Source organism: Symphalangus syndactylus, chromosome 14 (assembly GCF_028878055.3).
Source record: "Symphalangus syndactylus isolate Jambi chromosome 14, NHGRI_mSymSyn1-v2.1_pri, whole genome shotgun sequence".
Classification (NCBI taxonomy): domain Eukaryota; kingdom Metazoa; phylum Chordata; class Mammalia; order Primates; family Hylobatidae; genus Symphalangus; species Symphalangus syndactylus.
The window spans coordinates 92,456,232-92,477,698 of record NC_072436.2 but is presented as its reverse complement, the minus strand read 5'-3'; the positions used below and the strand labels follow the sequence as shown (position 1 = coordinate 92,477,698).

Below are 21,467 nucleotides of genomic sequence, written 5' to 3'. Positions count from 1 at the left end.
AGTTTAGCAAAAAATATTTTCCAAAGGAAAATCCTAATTTTTTTGTTATAATCAGTTATATTAAATTCCTAACAGCAATAGCTTGAAAGTTTCATTTTGCTTTTTAACAAAGCAGTCTGTTCAATTTGCTTTAAATACTCTGCAGTGTGCCTTAGAAATGAAAGATGAGTTTTTTTTCTTAAAATTAATAGCTGTGGTTCTGGTCCTACAGGAAATTATCAGTTCAGTGAACTTCAAGCTTCATTCTTAGTCCTTGAAGTAGTTGTTAGGAGCTTCTACATACCACACAAAGAAGACATGTAAGAGATTACAGATCACAGCTAAGACAGGGGTATGAAATAAAATCTAGAGACTTTAGATTTATGAAATAAAATCTAAAGACTTTAGATTTATGAAATAAAATCTGAAGACTTTAGATTTATGAAATAAAATCTGAAGACTTTAGATTTATGAAATAAAATCTAAAGACTGAAGCAGTATTGCTATTTTTTTGGCTATATGGATTTGAAAGTATTTATTGAATTCTGCTAAGTAGCAGATTATTCAAGACTATGTTGATATTTGCTTAAAAAGTAAAACACTACATCATGGAAGTCAACATTAAAGTGGTATTTCTCTCTTTTGAACTTCTAGAGCAGAGGTTACCAAGCTCTGTAAGAGGCCACACAGTAAATATTTTAGGCTTGAGGCTATGTGGTTTCTGTTGCAACTACTCATCTCTTCCATTGTACCTGAAAAGCAACCATAGACAGTACGTACATGAATGAGTATGGCTATGTTCCAATAAAACTTTAAAAATAGCCTGCCAATTTGGCTCTCAGACCTTAGTTGGCCAACCCGTGTTCTAGAGAATTTAATATCTTCTACTTTTTTTTTCAAGCAGGAAATACTAGTATTGCTAGTTATCTTTTAATATTTTATCTTCCCTTTTAAAGTGTAAGTTCTTTGAAAATAGAGACCATATATTTTACATCTCTTCCCCATATCAATCAAGGTGTACAATGCCTTACACCATGCAAACTATAATAAACATATCTGTTGTCATTTTGAATCTGTTCTAATAATAACAGCTCTGTTTCCATTTGTGGAGCATTTTATAGTTTAGAAAGTGCTTTGACATAGGTTTCTTATCTGGTTCTCACAGTAGCCTCAGAAGAAGGAAGGTAGGGTAAATGAATTTACCCATTCTATAGACCATATAGCTGAAGCTCAGAAAGGTTAAGTGAATTTCCCAAGTTTATATTGTCTAATAAATGGCAGAGCAAAGATTTGGGTCTGCTTTCTATTGTGGTAATGAACTGTCATCTCTAACTTTCTAAAAATAGAAGAATCTCATCTTTTTAGTCTGTCTTTTTGCTCAAACTGTTGAATATCCTGCAGTATTCCTGCATTTTATCTCAGAATCTTAGCTAAATTTTCCATTGAGTTTTAAATAGTTTAAGATTTAGCATTCAAATATGCCTGTTCTTTTGGCACAGAAAAGGGTCATTTCTGTTCTCTGTTCTCAGGAGACAGATCTGAGCTATGCAGAATTAGAAAGATTTTTAAAAATTTTTTATTTTTAATTTTAGAAATAGATTTTTTTTTTTTAAAAGCTCACATACAAGGATGTCTCATTCTTTCAGTTTCTCAGAGAAGAACCTGGTCTTTCATGATATCTGCACTGAGCCCTGGGAATATTAGTCTGTAAACCTTTTGCTTCAGCTACAATGAACTTGTATATTTATACTTGAGTGCTCTATGTTCTCTTCGCTGAGAATACTTTCCTCTTATTACAGAAGTAAATTTTATCTTTTAAAACTCTGCCAGTGGTGGTTATATAGATGTATACATAAGTAAAAATGCATTTAGCTGCGTAATTTCTGATTTGTATACTTTATTTAAAATAGCATTATTTCTCAGTATTTAATAATTAACTGTGAAAAAAAGCCCAAGTTTTACCTCTTTCTCCAAAGGCATCTCTCACCTCTCCAGCTCACTGCTTTTTTCACTTAAATGTAGCTTTGTGAAATAGCAGCCAATATTGTCTAACTGGCATTATGACTTTGGAGTCCAAACTGGTAGAGTCTGAATCTCAGCATTGCTACTTAACTGCTCTGTGCCTTAGTTTCCTCATTTGTAAAATGGAGGTAATTAGAGTACCCACTTCATAGGATTGTGAGGATTAGATGAAGTAATACATGAAAGTACTGGTGCCTGGTTTGTAGTGGGCATTCGTATGTAAGTGGGTACTCTTATTAACTTTTCAATGGAGCCTGCTTCTTAGTTGCTTTTGTACACTGCCCCAGCTGATGCCTGAGGCCATTGTCGATGATGACATTTGCATGTCTAATATTAGGCACAGTGTCCTGCTGGGATGTTGATGCCCCACATTTTCCTTTTCTGTGGAATTCTTACTTTATAATTAGTCCAGTTGTGTGTATTTTACAAATGAATGGTGTGTCAGAATTTCAAGGAACATGGCATATTCAGTACCCTATTATTGTATTAGTTTTTATTTAGAGATAGGACTTGGTTTTATAGAAAGAGTGACACACTAGAAATCAGGAGACTGGATTTTAGTCCCAATTTTGCCATTGATTTTTTTTTTATGTCATTGGGCAACTCAGCCTGTGTGTCCTTATCTGTAAAATGGTGAATTGTATCTACTACCCTCTTTGGGTCTAATACTTTTTTGTTCTCATATATATGTGAGAAGCTACTTAGTTACTCAGTGTAATGATGCCTGTAAAATTGATGTGATTTCCTTGATATAACCAATTGCTTTATATTATAAATTGATTATTGCTTTCTCTGTTTTCAGCTTCGGGCTCAGAATCAGGTTCTGAAAAAAGGTGTTGTGGATGAACAAGCAAATTCTGCAGCTTTAAAGGTGGGCAACAGGATATTTGTGTTGTGAGGATTAAGTTAGCATTTGGTGTTGCTCAAAGCAGGTTCATTGGGTTTTCTGGGTTAAAGTTCCAACTCTGACACTGATTCACTAGGGATAAGGGACGGTAATACAGTTTTTTGTGGTTAATTTTCCTACTTGCTTAGGTAAGAATATGAGGTACTTTGATTTCCTTAGCTAAAAATTATAAAAAAAGGTATTATGTGACATTGTCTAATGCATTACTCCTGTGCCTCAAGGCCTTTACTTAGCTCAGTTTATCTGGATTATTAAGGCTTCTTATCAGTTGTCATCACAGACAGCTTTCTGAGGGAGGCTATGTCATATTCCTATTTGAATCCCTCTCACTCAGCAGATGGGAGGTCTCTAATAAGTGGATTCCATTGTATGAATCATTTAGTCCCTAAATCTTGCCTTTAGTTGAGCTATTTAATAGTAATAACCTGTGTTAATCAGGACGCTCTTTGAGTAATACATTTTACCATCAGCACTTTTGTTAACTGAGGGGAGAAATATGATAGATGAAGGAATTTGTTTCTGCCTCATTTCTAGTAGGCATGTAGTAAATATTGCTTAGTGATATTTTTAAATGGATAAATTAATTCTAGGATTTGGATTTCTTCTTGGCCAAGTTTCAGTTAAATATACTGTCTAGCTCACTCTTTTGCTGTTTCCCTTTCTTGCTCCCTCTGCTCTCTTTAGACAGATGGGATTAGGATTCCTGTTACTCCTATCTCTTTCTGGAGAAGCCCCTGATCAGTAATATGTCTGAGGTGGCTCCACTTAGGCAACTAAGCCCCAGAAATTGTCCTTTTACGTAGCCAGTTGTTGGATTCTACAGGAGAGAAATCTGTCTCCGAGCGTCTCCTCCTCGGGTGCTGTTAGCACAGTCTCAGGGCTGAGATGGTTCTGAACACCCCACCCATACTTCCAGGCTCTCTGCACCCAAGCCAAGATGATTAAAAAAGAAGCTTTATAGTCAGGATTTATTAGTCAAGTTATTGTTTTACCAAAATTGTTGAAGAAATGATCATTATATCTCCTAATAATATTTAAACTTACTGCTGGGGAAAGTCTTTCCTAGTTTGTCCTAGTAGCCTGCGCTGATGTTTCATACCCTTCTGTTTGTTGGTTGTGTTTGATTAACTCTGTGATGGCAGCAATGGTAGGAACAGTGGTAGGCGTGGTGACAGCTGGTTCTATTGATTGAGCACTCACTGCATACCAGGCATTGTGCTAAGTACATTATATCCATTATCTTATTTATTGTTCACAACAACCCTATGAGGTCAGATAACATTATCATCCCCATTACAGAAACTGGAGTTTAGCGAAAGGCTGGGATAGATCTTTTCTGAAATTAATGATTGGTTAATGGAGTTGGAGCATTAGTTCAAGAATTATAAGCATAATTATATGTTATAATTATAGAATGTAAATTATGAGAAAAAAATAAATTATTTTTTGTTTTACTGTTCATTACAGTAGTCATTGTAATTAAAGTACAACAACTGACAATTTGCCAGTTTGCTAGACAGGAATATTAGGATGTCCTGTGTTACAGGAGGCTTTTAGTTTTATTACTGGGTTTACCCCTTCAGTGAGCTGTTAGGTGTAATCAATGTTCATTGATTTGAATTTTTAAAATTTGAAAGACATGATAGTTTGGACATGGGCTAGGCCTAAATTTAGGCCTACTACAAGTAAAAATTAAGGTTTTACTAAACAAATGTAGGAAAAAAGTTATTTTATCCTTAATGGGAGCATATTGTTCTATCCCTCTAGCACTGTTCTCAACATGCAGGTAATGTCAGTAGAGTGTAGACACTAGCCTGTGGTTTTTAGGTTGCTGTTCCTTTTTTTTTTTTTTTTTTTTTTTTGAGACAGAGTCTTACTCTGTCACCCAGGCTGGAGTGCAGTGGCACAATCTCGGCCTACTGCAACCTCTGCCTCCCTGGTTTGAGTGATTCTTGTGCTTCAGCCTCCTGAGTTACTGGGATCACAGGCGTGCACCACCCTGCCTGGCTAATTTTTGTATTTTTAGTAGAGTTGGAGTTTTGTCATGTTGGCCAGGCCAGTTTCAAACTCCTGACCAAAAGTGATCCACCAACTTCAGCCTCCCAAAGTGCTGGGATTATAGGCATGAGCCACTGCACCTGGCCTAGGTTGCTGTTTCAATACAGTTAAATCATCTGTTCGTTAAAGCATGACCTTCATGTTTTATAATTGTTTGTTTCAGTGAAATTAGTAAACATACAGTTCTTTATTTTTTTATTTTCTATTTTTTTAAATAGAGATGAGGTCTCACTATGTTGCTCAGGCTGGTCTCCAACTTCTGGGCTTAAGCAATCCTCTTGTCTCGGCTTCCCAAAGTGCTGGGATTACAGGCATGAGCCACCGTGCCAGCCCAGTTCTTTAAATATACAGTATTACATGGCCATCTGTGTTTGATAATCGGTGAATAAAAAGTTGTCAGAACATCGTAAGTAAAATATAGTTAGAATAATTCTTTTAAAAAATTGAGTGAAACTAAATATTTCTCTTTAGTTTCCCATTTTCTTACCCCATTATGGCATAAACAGAACAAAATGGTCAGCAGAGGGTATGTCAAAAAGATTAGCAGAATATTTTAGATTTTGTTTCTATTGTCATTTAGCTTTAAAGTGAATTATTGTAGGACAGCTTATGAAAATATTTTTGGTATGATACTGATTTTTATCTTTGATATGTCAGAATAGTTGAAGAAAAATTAAGTGTGTTACAGACTTCATTTTGACTAATTTAAATTCAGGGAGGATTTACAGAAAAAATGGAATACAAGTATATTTCTTCCCATTCTTGTTCACTGAAGGGCATCATCAGTAAATCTGAGGTTCTTTTTAAATATCTAAGTTTGGCCAGGCATGGTGGCTCATGCCTGTAAACCCAGCACTTTGGGAGGCCGAGGCAGGTGGATCACCTGAGGTCAGGAGTTTGAGACCAGCCTGTCCAACATGGCGAAACCCTGTCTCTACTAAAAATACAAAAAAATTAGCCGGGCATGGTGGTGTGCGCCTGAAGTCCCAGCCACTTGGGAGGCCGAGGCATGAGAAACGCTTGAACTTGGGTGGCGGAGGTTGCAGTGAGCCGAGATTGTGCCACTGCACTCCAGCCTGGGCAATAGAGCGAGCCTCTGTCTCAAATAATAATAATAATAATAATAATAATAATAATAATAATAAATAAAATAAGTTTGTAAACTTGTAGCCTCATTCTTTGTGTCTGTTCACTGTCATAGGATGTGTTAGTTGATCACGATCTGTTACTTTAGTATAGTTGCTCTTATTTTTATACTTACTTGGTTTAGCCAAAAGTTTATCTTTTCACAAAGTGCTAAAAACTTAAGAACTGAAATGATACACATACAACCTGAATTTTCTAAAGCAAGAGGTTTTGATTATATTTTGGTGAAATAAAAATAATATTTAATAAAATTTCTAAACCTTACAGCTAAACTGAGGACCAATCTGTTTTCACTTTGATATAGGAGCAACTGAAAATGAAGGATCAGTCATTGAGAAAACTACAACAGGAAATGGACAGTTTGACATTTCGAAATCTGCAGCTTGCCAAGAGGGTAGAACTACTTCAAGATGAACTAGCTCTAAGTGAACCACGAGGAAAGAAAAACAAGGTAGGTTCAAATACAGGCAAGTTAGTGTGACCTTGTCGTTAGTTACTGACACCTACAGGGCATCCTGGTTTTAACAGAAGACCCTACTGCCGAATTATTTTTTTGTTTGTTTGTTTGAGACAGGATCTTGCTCTGCCACCCAGGCTGGAGTACTGTGGTGTGATCTTGGCTCACTGCAACCTCTGCTTCCAGGCTCAGTGATCCTCCCACCTCCGCCCCCAGAGTGACTGGGACTATAGGTGTGCAACAACCATGCCTGGCTAATTTTTGTATTTTTTGTAGAGATGGGGTCTCACTATGTTGCCCAGGCTGGCCTTGAACTCCTGGACTCAAGCGATCCACCTGCCTCGGCCTCCCAAAGTGCTAAGATTACAGGCATGAGCCATCATTCCCGGCCCTGAATTTTTTTTCTTTTTCTGAGACAGAGTTTCACTCTTGTTGCCCAGACTGGAGTGCAATGGCATGATCTTAGCTCACCGCAACCTCTGCCTCCCAGGTTCAAGTGATTCTCCTGCCTCAACCTCCCAAGTAGCTGGGATTGCAGGCATGTGCCACTCCCAGCTAATTTTGTATGTTTAATAGAGAAGGGGTTTCTCCATGTTGGTCAGGCTGGTCTCGAACTCCTGACCTCAGGTGGTCGGCTCACCTCAGCCTCCCAAAGTGCTGGGATTACAGGCCTGAGCCACTGTTCCTGGCCCTGGCCCTGAATTTTTAATGTTCCATTATTACACCTGGATATTTGGTCAAGAAAGCAGACTCTTATTATTAATATATATTAAATGTTAGGGACATTTTTATATGATAGTCAATTTAAATAATTTATTAGCAGCAAATGTAGTTGGTTTAGTGGCCGAGAAGAGACAATGGAATATCTTAAATTAGCTAAAATTGTTGACATCTTTTGGTTATACCAGGTTGCCATTAATCCAAGTTTGAGCAAATAAAATGAGGGAGATTGTTGAAGTGTTACTACTCATATGAAAGTAGCGGCTGGGCGCGGTGGCTCACGCCTGTAATCCCAGCACTTTGGGAGGCTGAGGTGGGCGGATCACGAGGTCAGGATATCGAGACCATCCTGGCTAACATGGTGAAACCTTGTCTCTACTAAAAATAGAAAAAATTAGCTGGGCGTGGTGGCAGGTGCCTGTAGTTCCAGCTACTTGGGAGGCAGTAGCAGTTGAAACACTTATACCTTAGGTTTGTAAGTTTACTGCAGATGTAATTTCTTAGCATTTATTCTTATGAGGCCAGTTTGGTGTTTTTGTCTTGAGATTTAGAGATGAGTTTTTTTGCCTTATGGTTTTATATGGTAAGGCAGGATTCTTATTGCTCTAAGGTGGATAATCTGATACTTTTGAACATTGTGATTAAGAGGTTGCTGGTCTTTTTTTTTAAGGGTAGAGGTAGTGATTGAGTCTTTAAGTATTGTATGTATATAGACTAACACTCCACAAATGTATGTATTGAAGCAGTAACAGTAGAATGGGTAGAAGGGAAGGAGAAGGCACACAGTGACTCTGAAGGAGTTCAGTATGGCCAGAAGAGCACAGGCTTCAGATTTAAGCCCAGGCTTGAATTCTTTGGTTGCCTTTAATAAATCTATGACTTTCGGCACAATTTTTAACCTTGTAATCTTAGTTTCTCCATCAGCAAAGTGACAATGAGCCTTTCAGGTTTGTTGTGACGATTCTATGGGATCATGTAAAAGTGCCTAGGGCCATATTTCCCATGTAATGGGCAGTTGCCGTAATTATATGTTAATAGTTTTCCCATATGCATTTCCCCACATAGAAGTATTTGCTAGAGTGTTCGTGTTCAAATAAAGGAGGCAACAGAGAGGGTATAACGTGTATGTATTAGAATCACTTCGGAAACTTTTTCAAGATATACATACCAGGCCAGGCACAGTGGCTCATGCCTGTAATCCCAGCACTTTGGGAGGCCGAGGCAGCAGATCACGAGGTCAGGAGTTTGAGACCAGCCTGGCCAGCATGATGAAACCCCGTCTCTACTAAAAATACAAAAAATTAGCCCGGCATGGTGGCACGCGCCTGTAATCCCAGCTACTCGGGAGCCTGAGGCAGGAGAATTGCCTGAATCCAGGAGGTGGAGGTTGCAGTGAGCCGAGATCACACCATTGCACTCCAGCCTGGGCGACAGAGTGAGACTCCGTCTCAAAAAGAAAAAAAAAAAAAAGATATACATGCCCTGGAAATTCTGAAAGACCCTTGGGGAGAGAATAGTCATCTGAACTTCAAACATGTTCTTCAGGTTCTTAATATCCCTGCCTAGGACTGTTGAGCAGAGGTTTGGGTGTAATATTGAGAATTAATTTTAATTAAAGCTCATCAAATTTGGAAGCACTGAGGACCCTGAATACGTCATTCTGCAGTGTTCCATGTGCACCTCTTGTTTTCCACACATGATGGATATTTAATTTCTTTTTATATGGCTACTCCGTTTTCAAAGGGCTTTTAAATCACTGATTCAAATTGGATTAGTAGGTGAGTTCATTTTAAGTGAGAAGTGAGACTACAAAAAAAGCAGAGAAAGGGTGGTGACTGATGTTTGAACACAGTTTCATTGTTAGGCTGTTCCATGAATAGTCTCAGTTCTATGTATTACATGAAAACAAATGCTCATTATTAGATGTTTTAAATAGTGCTATTCTTCTATGTAGAATGAGTTCATATTAGTAAAAAATTAAAAGGAAGGGATTTTTAAATAATCTTTGAGAATTTTTCTATTTATTTATAATAGCTTTATTTTTTTTTTTTAACTTAGAAATTTATATGAACTTTTGTATAAACTTACCTTTGTGGATGCTGTTACAGAATTTATTACAATTTCTTACGGAGTTTAACAACTCTGACTCATGAAATTGCTATAACTCTCATTTCCCAAACCAAAAGATCAAATTGAAATGATATTTATGAGCTTATTTTATATTGCTGGAGCTTTCTAGGTCTGCTCCGTCCTCCGACAGAACTACTCCTGAATTCATCTGCAAAGAATAGTAAGCCTTATCTGTTCTTTTCTCTCTTTTTAAAGCTTTCCTGCTCATTACAATATTTGCAGTTTCAACTTGTGTCACATAGGAAAAGTTAAATGATGAACTGTATACCTTTTGCAGTATTGTTTGAGAATGGTGAACACGTAGAAGAGACAAGCTTCTAAGGTGATAGAGAATCTGTGTACTTTAGGATGTTTCTCTAAAAGATGAAAGTTATGTGGACATAACTTATTCTTTCCATCAGAAAAGTGGAGAATCTTCTTCTCAGTTGAGTCAAGAGCAGAAGAGTGTCTTTGATGAAGATCTGCAAAAGAAGATAGAAGAGAATGAACGGTTGCATATACAAGTGAGAAAATCGGTTTTTCCATATGAATTAAAAAATGGGTCTGTGATCTGTTAATGTGGAAAAGCTAATGCAGATAGAGTGTTTTGTGTCTGCGTGGGTGTGTTAATGTCTTCTGTGCTCTTCAAGTATATATGTCGCTGTCACTTATTCATTTCTTAAATATCACACAGTCTTTTTTTTTTTTTTTTTTTTGAGACAGAGTCTTGCTCTTCCCCCAGGCTGGAGTGCAGTGGCACGATCTTGGTTCACTGCAAGCTCTGCCTCCTGGGTTCATGCCATTCTCCTGCCTCAGCCTCCCGAGTAGCTGGGACTACAGGCGCCCGCCAACACACCCGGCCAATTTTTTGTATTTTTAGTAGAGATGGGGTTTCACTGTGTTAGCCAGGATGGTCTCGATCTCCTGACCTTGTGATCCTCCCGCCTCGGCCTCCCAAAGTGCTGGGATTACAGGCTTGAGCCACCACGCCCGGCCTAAATATCACACAGTCTTAATGTGGATGTGTGCTTTGAAGTATATGCATATGTTCAGAAAGACAGCAGAATAGCTTTGTAACTTAACAGTGCAGAAATATACTGAGCATTACTCATTTTATATAGGAAGTGATTACATGTATCATTTAAATGGGAGCTTACCAATAAATGGTGTTTGCTTTTTCCCTCCCCCTCCCTTTTTTTTTTTAACTGATGTTTAGTTTTTTAATTTACTGATGTTTAGTTGGTTTTTCTCCCTACCCCTGTTAAACTGTAAGGTCTCTGAGGGTATGAACCATGTATGTTTTCTATGCCCAGTCCCAGGACAGTGTCTTACTTATGTCAGGTGCACAGATATTTATGGAATGTTGAAAAGTTAGTGCCTGCCCCCAAACCATTGAGCATATTCTAAGATTCATAGTGGGCTGGGTGCAGTGGCTCACGCCTGTAATCCCAGCACTTTGGGAGGCCAAGGTGGGCGGATCACGAGGTCAGGAGATCGAGACCATCCTGGCTAACACGGTGAAACCCCGTCTCTAGTAAAAATACGAAAAATTAGCTGGGCGAGGTGGTGGGCACCTGTAGTCCCAGCTACTTGGGAGGCTGGGGCAGGAGAATGGCATGAACCCGGGAGGCGGAGCTTGCAGTGAGCCAAGATCAAGCCACAGCACTCCAGCCTGGGCGACAGAGTGAGACTCCGTCTCAAAACAAACAAACAAAAAATTCATAGTATAGTGTATCCAACTATAACCTCCTAATTTTTTTTTTTTTTTTTGGTCAAATGGTAGGAAACACACACACACACACACACACACTTTTCAGTCTTTGAAAACATTAAGTTTTTGACCTCAGTGTATTTTATATCTAAGTGTTCATAATTCTTTATTAGTATTGGACTCTAATTACAGGAAAGAGCTTTACCTGTTTTAAGAATAACACCTGTTTTAATTTTGATTATTTTATGTGAAAGTTAGCTTAGTAGAAAAGTTATACTCTGATCAGTTGAATTCTGTGTATGCCAGACATTGTTTAAAATAGAAATTCATGAGACTGAGAGGTAGGAGGTGCAGGCTTTGGGGTAGGTTTCCTGTGTTCAAATCTCATTTCTACTATATTTTAGCTGTGAGGCATTAGACTAGTTATGTAACTTTTAAGCTTCAGTTTCCATATCTGTAAAGAGGAATAACTGTAGCTACTTCTGATATACTGTGAGGATTTAATGAGATAATGCCTGTGTGGGTTTAACATAGTCAGCATATGGAACCATATGGAAGTTGCTCAGTGAATAGTCACTGCTGTTATTTTTCTCATTTATGTATATTAGGATATTGTGAGAAGAGAAAATGGTCTTCTCTTTTTAGTTTTTTGAAGCTGATGAGCAGCACAAGCATGTGGAAGCGGAGCTGAGGAGTCGACTGGCCACTCTGGAGACAGAAGCAGCCCAGCACCAAGCTGTGGTTGATGGTCTCACCCGGAAGTACATGGAAACCATTGAGAAGCTGCAGAACGACAAGGCTAAACTAGAAGTAAGCCCCATTGTGAGAGCACACTAAAAAATAGTTACGGCTTTAGTATTAATAAATTGTCTGTGCACTTAGAGTTAGTTATTTCTGGTGAGACTTTTGCCTGCAGGGTCTTACTAAGTGTCTCCTATCTGTAGCCTGAGCCATCTGCTTTTCTTTTTCTTCTGAAATTCAGGTAAAATCTCAGACTCTAGAAAAGGAAGCCAAGGAATGTCGACTTCGAACGGAAGAATGGTATGTGGAAACTTGAATTCCAAGAGGGTTCTGAAGCAAGACTCAGAAGACATGAGTTTTGATTGTAGCACCTCCTCTGTCTTAACTGTCTTATATCTGAAAGGAGAAAATGGGAGTAATCTCCAGGGTCCTTTTCAATTCTGGGGTCTCCAGGGCCCTAAGCATTCTTGATAGAGTGGCCTGTGTATTAGTCCTCAGCCTCCAAGGGTTTGCGGCTGTGGCAGATCGTGTTCTGGAGCTCTTGCACTGAAGACTGGAGACTTTCTGTTTGAAACTATTCTTAACAGAAGGGGCCTCTGATAGTCCCAGGAAGGAAAACTGATAATCACCATGCCAATCTTTTAATGGTACATTTTGAATAAAATAGAGGTTATGTGATCTAATTTGGAGATATATAAATCTTAAAATCAAACTATTAGTAATGCATGGTAAAGGTATACTCCAACATTTATTTGATAATAATATTTTAGTTTTTAATAGGATCAACTAAGTGAATTTCTCATATCAATTTTGTTGCATTGTTATAGTTACATGCATGATTTAGATGTGTACCTGTGTGCATAATTGAACCAAACCCAGAAATTATCAGCTTTTGAGTTCAAGGGGAAAAGAAGGCTAATATAATATGTACTTAAAAAAAGAGTCTATAGTGATACTAGGGTGAATACTTATGTGTTGTAACGAGAACATTTGTGATTTTGAAGTGGCTCTAAGATTACTTTGAGCTTGGGGAAATAAATGTAAGGTTGGCTAAGACACTTGTACCATGATAAATTCCTCCAAACTTCCACATAATTCTCCAGAAGTCCCTGGGACTTGAGAAGCCAGGTTAGTGTTTTTGTTATCTTCCTCTTTTAACAACTCTCTGCCAAGAGTATCCCAGATGTCAGGTACAGTTCTCTGGAAGCCTACTACCAGCTGTTGAGGTAACAAATAAATGAGGATTCACTCAATGATTGGTGATAATGTGGTTTTGTATTTTTTTTTTGGCAGTCAATTACAGTTAAAGAATCTTCATGAAGATTTGTCAGGTAGATTGGAGGAATCCTTGTCAATCATCAATGAAAAAGTACCTTTTAACGATACAAGTAGGTATTATGTACCGTTTTCCATTATTTGTAACTTTGAATCTCTTTGTGGTAGCCACCTAATTAAAGTAATTTCTAATCTTTTGGGCAAAAATTTAATTGGCCCAACAGAAGATTGCTTTCTTTTTGTTCGTTTGATCAGCCGTGGCAATCATATTTAACAGGAAGGTTTTAAATTGTCATATAACTACTCCAAAGCTGGTCTTCTTGGAAGAAGCCCAAATCCACGTTTTTTGATTGCATGTATTTAGCATTTTCCAAGGTAAAAAACAACCTGCACATAAATAGTTGAATATTTGTACAAGAAAAATTGTTGATTGGGGTGGGGGAAATGAGGCTTGGCGGTGGGAGTTAAATCTTCTCAAAATGATGTCTTACCCCTTGGTCAATTCCCAGCAATAGCTAGGAAGCTAACTTGGTTAAGCCTTTCTTCCTATTCACCCTAGAAATGGTTTGGTAATTTACATTCCCAAGAACAACAACAAAAAAAGTTAAAAAAATACTACTTTACATGTGTAATAGGTGCCAAATTTGCAACCTTTAGGTAAGAAGTCAAAACCTCAAAAGCAAGGAAAATATTTGCTTGTTTGGATTTTGAAACTTACATTCAAATTGATGCACATTTCCTTTTTCTGTAATCACATGATTGAAATTAATATTTTACTTCCCCTAAATTTGTTTAGGGAAGACCTAAAAAAAGAAAGAGGAAAAAAAAAAAAGAAAAACAGCAGTTCGATTTAAGATTAAAATCAGCCCATGTCATCATTGTATCAAAAATTTAAATTCCCCTTTGAAAATAACACCTGCTTCTAGCTTCTACATTAATGTAAATACTACTAGATTCACTGGATTTGAAACTGTGGCATTACATTTTCCCTTTAAGCCTTGTCTCAATCATTAGGTTTTAATAATTTCCTTCTGAATCATGGATTTATCCTTCCTTTTCTAATACTAGTTGTCACCCTGTTTTAGGTCCCTTTCTTGTCACATGTGGATTATTACTTTTAGTCCTGAAATATTTAAAGATCATTTGCTGAGTGCCTAGACAGGTCAGTAGCATAGGGGATGCAAAAATTGGTAAGTAATAATTTCTACCTCAAGCAGTTTATAGCCTGGTAAGGCAGAGATAGATGTAGAAATGTCAACAATATAAACTAGACGGTGCCATAAAGAACCTTCTGCGGTTTCAGAGAAGGACATATTACTTCTGGTGGCATGGTGTAGGGAAGCCTTCCCAGAAAACGGGTGCTTTGAGCTGGGCCTGGATATGTGGGCAGGTTTTATTGGGCAGAGATAAGGGTAAAATCTAAGGAATTACGTGAAGTATGGTGTATAGGACAAAAGGTGTCATCATGCCCTCAGGAGCAGTAATCCAGTATGACAGGAGACTTAGGGTGGGTGGGATGTGCAGGGCAAGGACATGTAAGTTCTGAAAGGTATGGTGGGACTGGACCCTAGTGTTCTGGTCTAAGGACTGGGAACTTAATTCGTAAGGCCATGGGGTTGTTGGAGAAGTTTTTGAGCCAGGGAACATCATGTTACTATGTGTGTACTCACAAGGTTAATCTGGCAACAGAGTGTAGATTACCTTGGAGTGGGACAAGGGAGTCAAAGACTATTGTGATGATAGTTCTGGCGTGCTATTATGGAGGCTTAGCTTGGGTTGGAGAGATGTGGAAGATCTTGTGGAAGGAGAGGGAACAGATTGGTCCTTTCAAGGAGACAAGGGAGAAAGAGGCAGTAATGGGGGAGATGCTGATGCAGTTGACCGAAAGAAAAGAGGCAGACAGGAGCAGGTTTATGGGAGAGACAATGAGGTTAACTTCGTTGTTGTTTAATGTTCTGACAGATGGGTTCATATGTATCTATATAACTGTTGATGTATGCCTTTCTAAATGAAAGACTAGACTTCGGGAGAGAAACCGATGTCAACACTATTGGGCTGGAGGAGCCCTCATATTGGGAGTGGTGGGTGCACAGTGCATTCATGCCTGTGCAGGGTCCTTGGTGAGTTCTCCATCCCAGTGATCAGGAGGCAGAGGGGAGCTGTGGGAACGGGGTGAGGTAGAAGCTGGAGAAGGGAATTTCAACCTGATGGTGCAGGTCATTCTGTGCATTGCTGTAGAGAGGTCAGAGGGTGATGCATCAAGGCGACTGGGTTTGGTGACTGGATTTTGTGGCCTTGAGAGGACTAGTATACTTTGCGAGGAGCGCTTTTGTGCAGGGTGTAGGTGGACACTGGATTGCCAGCACAGGGAGTTGAGGTGAATGGGTGCTGAGGAAACAGGCAGAGCAATGCTGTTTTTTGAGCAGTGGGAATGAAGGAAATGGAGAAGCATGAGAGCCTGACAGACGGGCAAAGTGAAAGAAAAGGCTGCCTGTGCTGGGGACAGGAGTCAGGGCAGAGAATTAAGTGTGATTAAGTAATGGAAGAGACTCGCTGTGGAGACAGTTAAATGAGCTGCAGCAAATGCTTTATATGTAATGAGGAGATACTGAAGATAGAAGCAGTGAGTGATTATGTCCTAAGGCCCTGAGGGGGTCAGAAGCAGAAGGGCCCAGGAGGACGGTTAGCTGAGGAAAGGATATGCAAGCAGTAGACCGAGGTGGAGGGTGGGAAGTGTAAGAACTCTTTTGCTTTGGCTGTGATTTTCTTGGTGGAGTAGGGAGAGGCTATCCTATCCATTGGGTAGTGGAGAGGAGAGGAGGAATGGTATTAGGAGCTTAAAACAGAAAAGGTTTGGGATAGATGCCATGGGAAATAAAATAGGCACACGGCAATGAAATTGTGGATTGCTGAGTAGAGTTGAAGCCCCCTGCAGTTAGGCAGAGTAAATTGTAGTGGACCTTACTTGGGATTTGTATTAGCAAAAGCGTTGTTGAAACAATGGACCAGGCTGGGAAGCAAAATAAGCAAGGCTGAAAGATGGCTGATAGAAGTGTCCAGAGGTGTTGGTGGACGGGAGATCAAGCTGGTAATGTATAGCTTAGTGAGTAGCAATGGAGACGTAAAAGGGAACTGGGTGACTGTGCCACAGGAACATTCCGAATCGTATTTTGGCACTGGGGTCATTCTGAGTGACAACCTGGGTAGAGTGGCTGAAGGGATGAGTAGAGATGAGGAGAGATGCAGCTCATTAAGGAGGAGTTTGAGGAGGTATGGCTAGGTATGAGGAAGCTGCCAGAAGTTAGTAACAGACCAGGGTAGAGAGGAAGACTGAGAAAGATAGTGATGCCATCCAGGAAAGTTAGGATTGAGCCATTGGGATCCACAGTGGCAGACAGTGATAGATTTTTCCGGTAATATAGTGTCAGGAAAACTGGTATTTTTTGCTGATTAGTGGGGCAGCTTTGTGGAGGGTTATTTTAGAAGGGAGAATGACTGAAAAAAGCAAGAACATCATGAGCCTTTCTAAGTAGTCTTGATAAGCCTGAAAGCAGTATTTGAAATGATTTCTTTTTTTTTTTTTTTTTTTGAGACGGAGTCTCGCTCTGTCACCCAGGCTGGAGTGCAGTGGCGCGATCTCAGCTCACTGCAAGCTCCGCCTCCTGGGTTCACACCATTCTCCTGCCTTAGCCTCTCCGAGTAGCTGGGACTACAGGCGCCCGCCACCACGCCCGGCTAATTTTTTGTATTTTTAGTAGAGACGGGGTTTTACCGTGGTCTCGATCTCCTGACCTCGTGATCCGCCCGCCTCGGCCTCCCAGAGTGCTGGGATTACAAGTGTGAGCCACCACGCCCGGCCTGAAATGATTTCTTAGAAATGGAAACACCGGATTTGTTTGAGTTTTTTTAAGCCTGAAGTTAAAAAAGGTGGGAAGTATTACTTTATCTGAGAAACCACTGATTCTATGTAAATTCCATTATTCTGTATTGTTGATCACTTTAAATTCTTACGTAAGGTTGATTTTGCTTCAGAGCATTCATTATTTTGCATTTAAGCTATTTTTCCAGTATATGTGAAATGAGAGACTTAATGTACATTATTTCTCTTTTGTAGAATATAGTCAGTATAACGCTCTGAACGTTCCACTCCACAATAGGAGACACCAGGTAAAGGATGAAGTACATGTTTTTATTTTCAGTTATGTATACATCAAACTTTCCAGAAACAAGAATTAGTTGTGTTTGGACCTCTGTTTAGTGCATTCAGTCATTGCATTTAACTGTTGCTTTAAGTGTTTCTCATACATTTATTCAAATGTAGCTTGCTTTTTATTGCATTCATAGGTAACACAGATTTTTGCTATCTCTCTTGTCTGATAAGATTAGAACTAAATTATGAGATGCATTAATGTTTTGAGCCATGCTTTTTTGTAGGTTGGTAGACCTTATACTTATGTGGTCTGGGTTAAGTGCAGGAGGTGTATTTGCCAAACTGGTGGCTTTCTAATTTACTTAGATAGGAATATTAAAATTCAAGTAGGAGCGGATGAATTTAAATTAAGGAATAATCACACTAGGATTCAAATGTTTTCTCCAGAACAGACTCAATAAAGTTCTTTTAGGGTAATAATTTGAGAGTTGACCTTAACTGTGTATTTTTCATTTTAAAGCTGAAGATGCGAGATATTGCTGGGCAGGCCCTGGCTTTTGTTCAGGATCTTGTGACGGCTCTTCTAAACTTTCATACCTACACAGAACAGAGGATTCAAATTTTTCCTGTTGATTCTGCCATTGACACTATATCTCCATTGAATCAGAAGGTAAATTTAATTCAGAATACATTTTGTTTGCCCTGAACAAAATAGGGAGATATTATTTGCTTTTAGACCTCTTCTGTGCACCATCCAAGTACTGCAAAGGACATGGAAAAAACCCAAAAGTCATAGTTTTTACTCTCAAAGTAAAATATGGCAAAAATAGAGATTCTTAAGGAATTAAATACTAGGGAAGTGTATTAGTCCATTTTCACACTGCTGATAAAGACATACTGGAGACTGAGCAATTTACAAAAGAAAGAGGTTTATTAGACTTACAGTTCCACATGGCTGGGGAGGCCTCACAATCAAGGCAAAGAGGAGCAAGTCACGTGTTTCGTGGATGGCGGCAGGCAAAAAAGAGCTTGTGCAGGGAAACTCCCATTTTTAAAACCACCAGATCTCATGAGACCCGTTCACTATTGTGAGAACAGCATGGGAAAGACCCACCCCCATCATTCAATCATCTCCCACTGGGTCCCTCCCATAATGTGGGAACTGTGGGAGCTAGAAGATGAGATTTGCGTGGGGACATAGAGCCAAACCATATCAAAAAGGTTTTTTTTTTTTTCTTTTATTGAGTCGGAGTCTTGCTCTGTTGCCCAGGCTGGAGTGCAGCAGTGTGATCTTGGTTCACTGCAACCTCCGCCTCCTGGGCTCAAGTGATCCTCCCATCTCAGCCTCCCAACTAGCTGGGACTACAGGCGTGCACCACTACACTGGCTAATTTTTTTTTTCTTTCTTTTTCCTATTTGTAGTAGAGACAGGGTTTTGCCATGCTGGCCAGGCTGGTCTCGAACTCCTGACCTCAGGTGATCTGCCTGCCTCAGCCTCCCAAAGTGCTGGGATTACAGGTGTAAGCCACTGTGCCTGGCCCTAGGGGAGTTTTTAAAACACCTCAGTATGAGCGAGTGAGTGGTATGGCCAGTAAGTGGTATGAGATCACCAGGGAATGGAGGTCACTGTAGGTGGTAATGTCTGGGAAAGATTTTTTGGGGATTTGAATGGGTCTTGAAAAATTAGCAAGGTTTAAATAGGAGGAGAGAAGTGGGATACACTTTTTCCCCCCAGAAGAGAATGACATGAACAAAATCATGGAGCAGGAAAGCATAGGGAGTGTGGGGGTTAGGAACAGGGTGAGGCATGGGGAGGGAATAATGAGCAAACTGTCTTGGCTGAAATGTGAAGTCCTCAGAAGGGGAGGAATGGAAAGTAAGGTTGAAAGAGAAAAAATGGCTTCAGATTCTAAAAGGCCCCTAAGGGCAGGCCAAGACATAGACCTTCACTTTGTAGGATTGAGGCCTCTAGGGCTGGGCGCGGTGGCTCACGCTTGTAATCCCAGCACTTTGGGAGGCCGAGGCGGGCAGATCAGGAGGTCAGGAGATCGAGACCACGGTGAAACCCCGTCTCTACTAAAAATACAAAAAAATTAGCCGGGCGTGGTGGTGGGCGCCTGTAGTCCCAGCTACTCGGAGAGGCTGAGGCAGGAGAATGGCGTGAACCGGGGAGGCAGAGCTTGCAGTGAGCCGAGATTGCGCCACTGCACTCCAGCCTGGGCGACAGAGCGAGATTCCGTCTCAAAAAAAAAAAAAAAAAAAAAAAAAAGGATTGAGGCCTCTATAGCTTTTTGATCAGGGTGTGGCATAAAAGTACCATTTTATTGTCGGAAAAATTAATTTGCTGGCATTTCTCTCCCTGATTGTACTCGCAGTATAACTTTCATCACTGGGCATGTTTAGGAGTAAAACAACCTGCGTGGTATAGTTGACCTTTTTCCTTCCTGCCGAGTTATGGAGTGGCAGACACATTGCTTATTCAGTTGAGCTTGGGGGGCATTTTCAGGGTTTGTGAGGTTCAAACAGGGTTTAAATGTCACTTCCTTCAGTCCGTGTGCTTTTTTTGGGCCATTAGATTTTGCTTGTTTCCTTCCCTTTTTTCTCCCCTGCTAATTCTAAAAAACAATTTAAGGTAGCTTACAAAATTTCATTTAACTGAAAAGGATAAAATAAATGTTGTGAGTATATTAGCTATGTATTGCTGTGTAATAAATTACCCCAAAACTTAGTAGTTTAAAACAACAAACATTTACTGTCTCACAGTTGCTGCGGGTCAAGAATGGAGGGGCTAGTTAGCTGGCTCATGATCTCTCATAAGGTTTCAGTCAGGATGTCACTGGAGCTGGGGGATTTGCATCCCAGGTGGCCGACTCACGTGCCTGGTGAGTTAGTGCTCGTAGTTGGCTGGGAACCTGTTTCTTATTGCCTGGCTCTTTGAGTGTCCTCATAAATGGCAGCTAACATTTCTCATAGCGAGCGATCTAAGAGCAAGGTGGAAGCTACAGTGCCTTTTGACATAGCCTAGGTAGTCACACATTATCACTTCTCCAGTATCCACAGACCAGACCAACCTTGAAACAATGTGACAGGGTAGTACACAAAACCAAAAATACCAGGAAGTGGGGACAATTGAGACCATCTTAGAAGCTGACTCTCATAGGGTGGAAATTGAGGGAAATTGCTATACATGTGTGCTGTAAGTGCCTCATGATGTGGCAGTCTGAAATATGAGTCATGCCATTCGTCCTATATAACCTGATTCTCATTCCCTGCTTGTTTTGTGCTTCATGCAGTATTTTCAGGGTTTGAATAGTGTTTATGTCTGTGGGTCCCCTATGTGCCTATTAGTGCAGCAAAGACTTGGACTCAGGAGTTAGACTTCCTGAGTTCCCAGTCCATTTCTGCCACTTTCTCAGTTATGTCCTCTTGGGAAATATACTTACTCTCTCTGCGCTTCCGTTTTCTCATCTTTAAAATGGGAGATAGAAGACCTACCTCACAGGTAAGCGTATTTGAGGATTCAATAAGATAATACATTTTGTAAAGCACTAGAAACAGTGCGTGGCATGTAGTACTAGCACCTGATAAAGATTAGCTCTTAGGATCATCATCGTTATGTCTTACACATAGGAAGCCATCATTAGGTGCTTGGCTTTCATCAATTTTGGTCTGACTCTACACATCTATTGAAGTTTGTAAAAGTTAAACATTGGGCCTTTGAAATGTTCTTTAATATCACTGTGGGAAAAAGCTTTCAGAAGACCTGGATAGGGAAGACAGTACTGCAACATTTTAATGTAGTTATGCTTTCTTTTATACTTCCTGTAATATTAAAAAATATTTTCTGACCAGACACAGTAGCTCACACCTGTAATCCGAGTACTTTGGGAGGCTGAGGCGGGTGGATCGCTTGACCTCAAGAGTTCGAGACCAGCCTGGGCAACATGGTGAAACCCCATCTCTACCAAAAAAAAAAAAAAATTAGCCAAGTGTGGTGGCTTGTACCTGTAGTCCCAGCTACTTGGTGGGCTGAGGTGGGAGGATCCCTTGAGCCCAGGAGGCAGAGGTTGCAGTGAGCCAAGATTGTGCCACTTCATTCCAGCTTGGGCAACAGAGTGAGACCCTGTCTCAAGAAAAAAAATGTATGTGTGTATATGTGTGTATGTGTGTGTGTGTGTGTGTATGTGTATAT

General features: G+C 39.8%; 1 protein-coding gene across 10 annotated transcripts in view; it reads left to right on the top strand.

Annotated features, from left to right (window-relative positions):
* The window catches only part of PPP1R21 (protein phosphatase 1 regulatory subunit 21), a 76,622-nt gene that overhangs the window by 8,420 nt on the left and 46,735 nt on the right, over positions 1-21,467 (top strand). For all 10 annotated transcript variants that reach the window (XM_063616874.1, XM_063616873.1, XM_055240941.2 and 7 more), the window contains exons 2-9: positions 2,804-2,872; positions 6,417-6,563; positions 9,821-9,922; positions 11,755-11,919; positions 12,092-12,150; positions 13,144-13,238; positions 17,240-17,292; positions 17,796-17,945. In XM_063616874.1, the coding sequence (XP_063472944.1) occupies positions 2,804-2,872; positions 6,417-6,563; positions 9,821-9,922; positions 11,755-11,919; positions 12,092-12,150; positions 13,144-13,238; positions 17,240-17,292; positions 17,796-17,945 (840 nt within the window). The remainder of the gene's footprint in view (positions 1-2,803; positions 2,873-6,416; positions 6,564-9,820; positions 9,923-11,754; positions 11,920-12,091; positions 12,151-13,143; positions 13,239-17,239; positions 17,293-17,795; positions 17,946-21,467) is intronic.